Source organism: Vigna umbellata, chromosome 5 (genome assembly GCF_029865625.1).
Source record: "Vigna umbellata cultivar VRB3 chromosome 5, Vumbellata_1.0, whole genome shotgun sequence".
NCBI lineage: Eukaryota > Viridiplantae > Streptophyta > Magnoliopsida > Fabales > Fabaceae > Vigna > Vigna umbellata.
In genome coordinates, this window is record NC_142169.1 from 37,694,801 (window position 1) to 37,705,124 (window position 10,324).

Genomic DNA, 10,324 nt, shown 5'->3' on the forward strand with positions numbered 1-10,324 from the left:
CAGCGACCAAGGCAGCACTAAAAACGAAGGTGGCAAAGCGGCGACGACGGAGGCGGCATAAATAAAACGAAGGACTCGCGGAGACGACGAAGCAACAATTGTGGCGACACAAACGAAGCAACAACGCGAGAAAGCAGCAAAGAAGCAGAAGCAACAAAGCTTATTTCATGCGCAGAGAAAGAAGAAGAAGCAGAACGAACCAGCAACGCGAGAAAAATGAAACGAGAGCTGAAACTTTTCAACTTAATAAACGATACTACCTCGGTTTTCAAAAACAACCAAAGCAATAGAGCACTATATGCCTCGGTCAGAGGAGAAACCGAAGCCGAAACTGCCAATGACACCGCTTCTAAAGCAACCAAGGTTGTAACTCTTGGACAAAATGAATTAAAGCTTCAAAAGGTCTTCAAAAAGTGGTACGGTGCAGAGGTGGCAGAGGCTTTATGCCTCAGTTCTGAGAGGAATCGAAGTAGTATAACCTTTTCATAAAGTTATCAACTGGCGTGTTCAGTGAGTTGCAGGTGCAGAGGCTTCGGTTCTCAAAGAAACCGAAGTAGTAGCATCTTCGGTAGGTGGTTTTAGGCACCGGTTCTGAAAGCAACGAGGTGGTATCTCCATTATGCTTCGGTTTGTCATGCAACCGAGGCTAATAAGTTGAACTTAAATTCAAATTTGTCACCGTGTTTTGATAGACAGCGATTTGTTATAAAATGAGGTATAATGTGCGAGTTTAAAAGCAAATATTCTACCAGTGTACTGAATTGGGTTGCAATGGAATGTATTGCTTAGCAATGGTTTAGTGTCTGAATGAGGTGGTTCAGATAACTTTCGTATTGATTGAAGTTTGGTCTGTGTGCAAATAAGTTGTTATACGAGAATGATGGTAGACAATTTTATCTATTTTTTGTGATCTATGGCGCTATATATTTTCTCTAAACCTTTATTATCGTGTGTGTAAGCGTTAGTACATGCATCATTGCTGGAATTGTACATCATCTTCTTGCTACAAATCCTGTTACGCACCCAACATCCAAACATTTTCAATTAAACCTACATTTTGTTTGTAATCGTGTTTAACAAAAACTTGCTCATTTCATTATTCATCTTCCAATGCAGTTTCAAGTTGTGATATTTTAACTAAACGTGTATCTGGGTCTTTCTTTCATAAGTTTAAAGATAAAATTTATCGTGTTAACCAATCCCCCCATAAGTTTAAGGGGATCTGATATTAGACCGAGAAAACTTAATTTGTGAAGGAGGTTTTATGGCAATGTGCATTGCACAACAAGATAATGCTTTTCTCATTGACACTTAACTCCTTAAGCTTGGGAACAACCTAGCATTTAAGGACAAATTAATTAATGCATGGTGTTAGTTAGGAGGAAAATAAGAAAAAAAAAGTAACAATTGTTTGTGCCATGCTTAGTCACCTTTTCAACTTAGAACACGGGTTGTTGTAGACGCATAATTGGAACAATTTTGATCACTATGTATAACTACTTCTTTGTGACAGTGAAATTCTGATGTGAGTAACTTCAACTTATAGCAAAAGTACACAACTAAGCTTTCTAATCTAGGGCATTCTAGGTGGTATTTCCCAGGATAAAAACAACTAAGTTCTGGCAAATGAATAAATTTTAGTGAGAACAAACTAGGAGATTTAAACGTTTCACTTACTCCATGTTTCATTGTCTCTTCCTTTCCAACAATTTCTTCCAATTTGTTACAATCGCTTGTTTGAAGTGTTTTAAGCTTCCCAAGATTTCTTGAAAGAAATGAAGGAAACAAATTTATCAAGCTGTCACAGTTTACAACAACAAATTCTTGACAAAGAGAGAAGGAGAGATAATTCTTTATTGATTAGGGGGGAATATCTCTTTCAGAGAATGACGCAAGTTCTAGATATTTTGAGAGGTTTGCTCTGCTCCTAATAACTTTCTAATTCTCAAGAATCTGAACTATCCCATTGAACCCTTTTATTGTAACAGATTTACGGTTTATAACAAAAAACTACCCTTAAATGGACCCATATCCAGTTGTGCCACAACTATCTCCTAAAATGCACTTGTTTAATCAGAGCTCTGCTATCATAGGATAAGGGAAACATAGAGGTAGTTCTTCCAAGGTTATTGCTGCATCTTAGATATTTCTTTTATACCTACCGCAATTTCCTCCATATGATGTGATTTCATATTTTCTCTTTTTCTCTGCCCACTTCAATAGCTCATTGTATTGTTTTACTGTGAGAGAGTTGTTGCTAGAATTGAGCTTGGTTTAATGTATTATGTTGTAACAAACTCCTATATCACCATTCTTTAGTCTAGTAGGTTTGGTGCTAGGAAGAAAATGGCTCACATGAAATCTCCCATGCCCATGGATGAATGTCATATTTGTACTGTCAAATATTATGTGTTTGTTCTGTTGATATACAAATGCAGTTAATTGATGTTTTTAATGCTTATAGTGATCAAATTATATGATACAACATATATGATTTCAGTAATACTTGATAACATCATTGTCGATTCTTTTTTATCTTTTTTTCAATGGGAAATTAGAAGTTTCGTTCTAAAAAAGAAAAGCATTATCTACCTCAACAACTATACATTTAATAGTCCTGGTCCACTTTCAAATTTATCAAGTTGTCACAATTTACAACAACAAATTCTTTCAAATTGGGAAAAATTCCTTTAGAATTTTTGCTCCATATAACTTGAGAAAAAACCTTAGTCCATTTTTCTTTTCCCCAATTTCTCTGTTGCTCCTTGCTCGCGAACCACCCAACCTTGGGAAAAAGAGGATTTCTTTACAATTGTGGTTTTGGTGGTGACAAACATCTAGAACCTTGGCATAGTTTTGGTTGTTTGGAGAAGAAGGCGGTGTTGTGGAGGTGCGATTTGGGTAGGGCTTCTTCGTCACGCAACATAGGAAGAGTTTCTTCCTCTTTCGCTATGGCAAGGTCACGTTGCTAGGAGAAAGTCTCCTTTCCTTTCTCTTTTCTGGAATCGCAATTCATAAAAAGGTGATGGCATTGTTGCCGACATTGTTGACGACATTGAAGGCATTGAAGAGGATGATGGAGATGAATAAGAGAGAAAAGTCTCACGGCCTGAACAGATCGTCACGTTTCAGAAAAAAAAGTAATGTGGCACACCATTAGCCACATCAGATTAAATTTAACTGTGTTAGTTTTGGAGGACGAAAAATTATAGTTTCCTTAAGGACAAGGATCAAAGTGTACCAAAGTTTGAAAGAGGAACTAAAACTAAAATCACGTGATAGTTGAGGGACTAAAAACATATTTAACCCAAAAAATATCTACAATGAAGTAACGATGTATATAATGAGAACTAAAGGTAATACTAATTGGAAATTAAATAAACTTATTCAAAATTAGTTTGAAATTATAAACTTTGTCTAATTTAATTTATAAAGTAATGTATTTGAATTGCAATTATTATAATATATTAGTTTATTGTTCTCTTTCCTTATGTTTACAATTAGCATGTGAGTGCTTTTATTCCTTTTATCAAGACATAATTGTTTAGGAAAATTTTTTTTTAAGTTTAACAAAATTGTTTATCGATGTTTATTGAAAAGATTGTTTAGGATAACTCATTAAACGATATATAACTAAACACTATTATAATTGCTCTAATAAATGAGTTATCTTAAATGCTATAGCAAATTGTTTAATGATTTAAATTCAATGTACAAATAATTATTATTTATGTTGTGTAATCTTTCTTTGTTTGTGCATATTCTATCAAGGGCAAGTGTTTTATTAAAAAATTCTATGATCATTCACAAATACATTAAGAGTTACAAAGATATTCTAAGAATATTTCTTTGATGCCTTCTGTTTGACCAATCCGTACAACATAGTTTTTCCTGGAAAGCACAATATAGTATCTCACAACGTAAAAAAAACTATAACAACTCTATCAAAAGTTAATGTTTCAAAGTAAAAAATATTTTTCAAAGTTCTATGTAAATACAAGATTGCATGAAGAATATAGTAATAATAAACTAGTTATTTTTGGATAATTAGGAATTATTTAAAACACTTGGTTTGTTTAACTCAATGGGAGTTAAAGAGTTTAGGGAGTTGGGTTGTTGTAAACCAAGAATAATAAAATTCGTTTGTAACTTATTAAAGTTAATAAAAATTTTAAGAGTATTTAAAAAAGCAATGGACATAATTCAGGTTGAGTGAATCAGTATGAAATGAGCTTTTAACTTTATCTTTCATTAATAAATATTTAAAGACTTTTAAAAAATCCTTCAATATTCAAAACTACTACTAACCGTTTAACTCCTATAAACAACATCTAACATTAATTACGAAAAAATTTCAAACTTTATTTAAACTCTCCCTTTAGAGAGTTTACTTATTATTTCACCTTTATTCATGTCTCATAGACCGAGGCTAAATATTGGACACTTTCAATGTTCCTAATCTTCTATGACCTATGCAATGTAAATTAAAAATAAAAATACTTACTATGGAAAGATTGACAAATAGTACCTCCCTTTAAATATACCAAAATTTTGAAAATATTGATGATTTTACTATCTTATAATGAAATATTATTCTTTATAGAATGTCTGTGAATTAACTAGTTTCTTTTTCTTAATTAGTTAAAATATGCATTTATGAAAAGAATAAAACTATTTCAATAAAATTATTGTTACACAATGGTCTATTAGTTGCTATTCTAATATGTAATAGATTTAAGCTATAATAATTTTGAAACGGATAGTTAATTTTGTTCTTGCCGAATTTTAATTAATATAAATTTAGGATATCAATAAAATAATTTCAGCTAATCTAAATTTAAATGAAACTGTTTATTATTATTAAAATTCAAAAAATAGGCATCAGTGTGAAATTTGGATCACTTCAAAGTCATTAATTATATTTTGTCGTATATAAATAATATATATATATATATATATAGATGGAACCAAACCAAGCCAATAAACAAGCTATTTTAATAAAATCTAGATTAGTTAAAATGAAATAAAACGTTAAACCAAGTAAAATCTTACTTGAAGTTAATCAAACGCATATTAAATATTAAATAATAAGAGGGAATAGATTTTTTAATGAAAGTTATTGATGATGATATAACTTCGAAATCAATTTTATTGACATCTTTAATGTTTCAAACCAAACAACAGCCTTTTAGCCTTTATTCTTTCAATTAATTGCAGTAACCGGTCCTGCCATGGCTATTGCCAACAACCATTACTAGAAATCATACACAACATTTAAAATGGTTGGAATCTTTTAAGGTGTAATTAAGATTGTCTCTATTTCAACTACGATTTTAATTCTTTATTTCTTTTTTCTCATTATATACTATATATTTTTTAAGATTATATCATAACTTTTATTTTATTGTAAGAGTTTTATATTTACTTTTATGATATTTTATTTCTAAAACTTATTAGAAGTTGCTTTTAAAATAAAAATAATAATATTTTTTATCATTATATTCATATAATCTATTTAAAATTCAATAAAGAAGTTTCACAATATCAAACCGTAAATCTTAAATTTATGACTTTGGATATTGTTTCGGATATGGGTAGATGTCAATGAGTTACTTTTGTATGGATTATTAGTGGTTCAAATGCTCGTTTTTATGCTACTTGTTAATTTTTGTTATTCTTGTCAAAGTCATTAAATATTTGAAAGCTTAAACTATTAAAACGTATTAAATGTCATCACTTATTTATTTACGTTAATCATATATTTATAAACTTTAAAATGAGTTTTGAATTAATAACAATGTCTAATTGATAATAATTATACTTTATAATTGATCTGTGTTAAAAATAATTTCTCAATAGACCGACCGCCTGCCGGTCATAACTACATGATCTTAATAATAATGTATTGTCATGTTTGTGACGTAGCTGACCATTTAGATCATATCGATATCATTTCCAATAAATGAGTTTTATAAAAGATTTATGACTTTGGATGTTATTGGAGTTTTATTAAAAAAATGAAGTTGATATAATAAAACAAAATATAAGAGAAAGGAAAAACAGAAAATTTAATACATTATGTATATATAATATACATTAACTAATATTAAAGCAGTATTTGGTATATAAAAGAGATCAAATTACTGTTAAATACTTTTAAAATAAGTGTTAAAATACACATAAACTAAGAGTAAGAACAAATTATACAAATATAGGCAAAACTTATCTTACTCTCAACCAGATTTGCAAAATTGAAAAATCTTCTTTTAAGTTATTCCTTTTCCTAACCACATTAATTTTTTCGAAAGTCTAATGGTTAAAATAACTTTTTTTTAGAACCACAAGATTCTTTTGAATTCAAACAATTGTTTAAAACTTACTAAATATTTTTTGTAAAATGAAAAAATTGTGTTTCCTTATAAATTTGAAAATAATATAATAACTTGTAGAAAGCACTGATTCATTTAAAATTTAAACAGATGAATGAACCCATGCACATTCTAGATGAATAAACTTTATTCAACCAATACCACAAAGTTTGCATTAAATCTGGAAGAAGAAAAACATGATATCCATCTAAAGACATATTAATAACGCATGTGAGAGGCTTGAATGACAGAAACTAACAGAAATATGAAACATAAATGCTTTAAATTCACACAGTAAATTGACACACGAAATAAAACTAAGACTAAATGATGAATCTATGGTCTAGGCTTCATTCTTCCTTCATTGGCCAACTTGAAGAGCTGAGCTTGTGCTTGTGCAGCTTTGTTAGAACTGAGTGAGGCCACAAATCTCTCTCTGACTTGGTTGGTTGTGTAAGGGAACTTGGTGTTCACCATGGAGTTGAGGAATGAAGCTGTGCCTTCTCTGTAGAGTGCTCCTAGACCATCGGTTCTGGTGTTGGAAAGTGCTTGTGGCAAGCTCAGACCAGGACTGAACCCTGGAACACTGGTCACACCAAATGCACTTCCTAGGGTTCCCCACCACCCTAGGATTCCCCATATGATTGCTGGGTGATTCCTCCAGTAGCTGAACATTCAAACAAAACATCCATCATCTTCTATATCACAGAAAGTAATGTAACAACTTATTATGAATTATATATTACATAACAAAATTCATTTTACGTCATTTTTTCTTATACTTCTCCTGTCTCCTTGTACCCTTGTCATATAGTATAAACTGCTATGTGACATGAAAGGAAAAGAAAAGAAAGAATAAGAGCAAAGGTGACTCTGTCAAGATGTGATATAAATGGTGGAAAGTAACTTGGATGTATTGATATATTTTATACTTGGATACTAGTATTTTTACATCCGAAATTATTTTACTCCCATATGATATTATCGTTCCGTTTTTTTTTAATGACCATTTTATTCTAAATAAGTGTTAAATGGCGTGAAACAACCTTTTTCTTTTATAGTTTCATATCACAACTTTCTATTCCTGTTTGGTTTAAGAATATTGTTATTGTTGAGAGAGAGAGAAATTCATGTACTCTTAAAATGGTGAAGTAACTTACTTGCATGTGCCAGTGAAGGGAGATGGGGAAGGAATGTAAGGTGGTGAGGGGATAGAGGGGGTGCCAGGGTCTACTGGGGTGGTTGGTGGGCTCACTGTGATAGGTGTTGGGGGGCTACCTCCATAGTATCCACCTGAAGGAGGGTTTGATGGTGTGGATGGGGTTGATGGGGTTGATGGAGTTGAGGGTGTTGGATCATGATGTGGGGGTGATGATCCACAGTTTCCTCCACCGTGTGATGGTGGAGAGCTTCCATGGCCATGAGATGGAGGACTCCTGTGTGAGCCTGAAATGAGTGAATAAGAAGATATCAAGACAATGTATTTCAGTATCATATATAAATCTTCTATGAACTTCCAACTTTGGTTCATTTCAAACTCCAAGCTATGAAAAATTATCTTAGATAATAAAGTTGCTAGATACATATACTATGCATGCCTCTTGCATGAGTATTAGACTAATGTAGGTACTTCAGTCAGAGGATTACACAGAGAATCAGAGAAACCTGAGGGGGGATTTCCAGCATGTGGATCTGGGGTGTAGTAGTTCTTCTGATCTTCAACAGTTATGGACATCACAGGAATGACAAGGCTCTGAGAGAGTAATCCAACAAGCATTGCAAGCATGGTAAGAGAGGTATGGCTTCTTTTCCTCTCCATTGTTGCTTCTAGCTGCTTAGAACACAAGAGATATGTATATAATAGAGAGAGAATGGTGAGGATTTTGAAGTGGTTTGAAGAAGGGAGAAAGCATGGAATATAAAATGGTTCAAAGAAGTGAAGTAAATATTAGCAGGTGGGAAGAGTGTGTGGTTAGTTGATGTCTTGCAGGGTGCATTTACTCTTGCTATTAATTCACTTCTTCCAGTAATAAAGCCTGAACTTTTCTCAAGAACCTTCACCACATGACTAAAATTTAGTTGGACATGTCTAACACATATCCAAATTCTCTCTCCACAAATCCTTTTCTTTTTTATCAAAATCTTAAGGAATTAGTGTGCAAATGTGGTACTAATTGAAAGTACACACCATTTTCTTTGTTATCCTTTCTCTAAAAGGGTTTAGGATTCAGAAAACTTATTTTGGCATCTTTATTTCCTACTCAATACCACTAGAAAAGTTCACATGAATATGTATATAATATCCCTTGACAGTGAAATCAATAACACAGAGCCACCTCGTTTGTTGGACCATGACAGAGACATACATGCCCTAGGTATAAATAATATCAACATATAAAATATGCAAGGTGTATTTCCCTCAGAAACAGTTTCAATTGGTTGATTTTAACCACCAATTCATGGTATATATGTAATATAGTTATATATGCTTTCTGTATTCATAAATAGATATTCAGAAAGCAATCACATAAACATGGAAAACTGAGTGCACCTGATAGAAAGCAAATAATCTGATTTACCAGTTTTCAATTTCCAACCCACCTTGGTTCCACAAAGGAGAAAACTTTAATTGCTATGGCTTGGGAACAGCTAGCAAGTTCTGCATCTAGGTTGTCTCTCAGAAGAGAATAGGTTACTGTGGCCAATACATGCACACCAAACTTCTTCTACCATTGTGTGTAAAGTCAACAATGTCATAGATTTTCAGTCTTCCATTTAATGAGATCGCCCAACAATGCCATTAGTGTTTAATTTTTGTATTCCACTTATGCAGCAAAATTTTTAGTGCACACAAGTATATTTCCTACACTTTTTCAATAAATAGATAAATAAAATATACTATTGATGTTTTAGCATTTTAAAATTCCAGTGATTTACATTATCATATTTTAGTGAAATGTTAAAACTTTTGTTTCATTTTCGTCTCCTATTAAAAAAAATACTAATATTGGGTTGAAATATTTTTTTTATAAAAATTAAGAATGAAAATAAAAACATTGTAGTAAAAAATTACTGCTAATCAAATATATATTATATATAAGTCTTACACTAACATCAATCAATTAATTAAAATGAAAAGGTATAACAAAAATATATTGGTAATACTCTTGCATGCTGTATTGTTAATAAAATATATAGTTTTAATTCCTTGACTTTTTTAATTGATGAAAGTGACGGAAAAAAAATAAAGAAGAATGTTAGAAGTTTAAAGTCAAATTATAATACATAAGTGAGATGCAAACCTCACCTTACAAACTGATTTTATGGATTGAGTTAGGACTTGTAACGCCTCTGCTAAGCACGCTTAACCATGGAGTTTTTATGAGTTAGGCTACCGAAAAACAAATGCATTTGGTGATATGAGTAGTCAAATCAATCCCTTTAAGTTATCCTTCAACTATATAGTCTCATACCTACACAGTCTCTAGATCCCTCTCATTCCAGTGTATGTTTGATTTATCCATGTGTCCCTTCCACTGGAAGCCTGCCAGAAGCCGCTCCTTGTCTGTTCCCAATTTCAGAAACCTAATTTCATGGAACCCATAATGCTTTCCCTTACGGCTCCGGAACCGGACCACCATAAAAGAACCCAAAATGGCGCCGCTGCGATTCACCAGTTCGTCTTCCTCGCAAGCACAGCCGTTAGCTTCAATCGCGAACTCCTTAAGCTGCCATCCATGGTCGCGCCTCCATCCTCTCCACAACGGCGCAGGAGTAAGAAGGCACAATGTTTTTCCCCTTTCCTCCATCTGTAGAACCCTAATTTTAGGACCAGGACAAGACAACGCCGCGACGGAGATGGAACCCTTATGGAGGCAGCGCCGCTACAACCCTCATGGTGCCTGATAACAGTTGAAAAACTGTTATTTTCATGCTTAAAATTGATACTAAAAGCA

General features: G+C 32.5%; 1 protein-coding gene across 2 annotated transcripts; it reads right to left on the reverse strand.

The window, feature by feature from the left end:
• Positions 1 to 6,498: 6,498 nt before the first annotated feature.
• LOC124841134 (protodermal factor 1-like) lies at positions 6,499 to 8,278 on the reverse strand. Of its 2 annotated transcripts, none has more exons than XM_088091543.1 (3): positions 8,016 to 8,278; positions 7,529 to 7,814; positions 6,499 to 7,035 (listed from the first exon to the last, which is right to left on the reverse strand). In XM_088091543.1, the coding sequence occupies exons 1-3, from the start codon at positions 8,185 to 8,187 to the stop codon at positions 6,705 to 6,707; spliced, it is 789 nt and encodes a 262-aa protein (XP_087947669.1). In that variant the 5' UTR covers positions 8,188 to 8,278; the 3' UTR covers positions 6,499 to 6,704. The 2 variants fall into 2 exon arrangements, with proteins under 2 accessions (XP_087947669.1, XP_047173289.2); XM_047317333.2 differs by having other exon boundaries at positions 8,034 to 8,277.
• Between the last annotated feature and the right edge of the window lie 2,046 nt (positions 8,279 to 10,324).

Coding starts and splice junctions, on each gene's coding strand:
- LOC124841134 (XM_088091543.1), bottom strand. CDS start 8,187: ATGGAGAGGAAAAGAAGCCATACCTCTCTTACCATGCTTGCAATGCTT. Junction 7,815..8,015: donor AGGTTTCTCTGATTCTCTGT/GTAATCCTCTGA, acceptor CACTCATTTCAG/GCTCACACAGGAGTCCTCCA. Junction 7,036..7,528: donor CCCTTCACTGGCACATGCAA/GTAAGTTACTTC, acceptor TTGAATGTTCAG/CTACTGGAGGAATCACCCAG.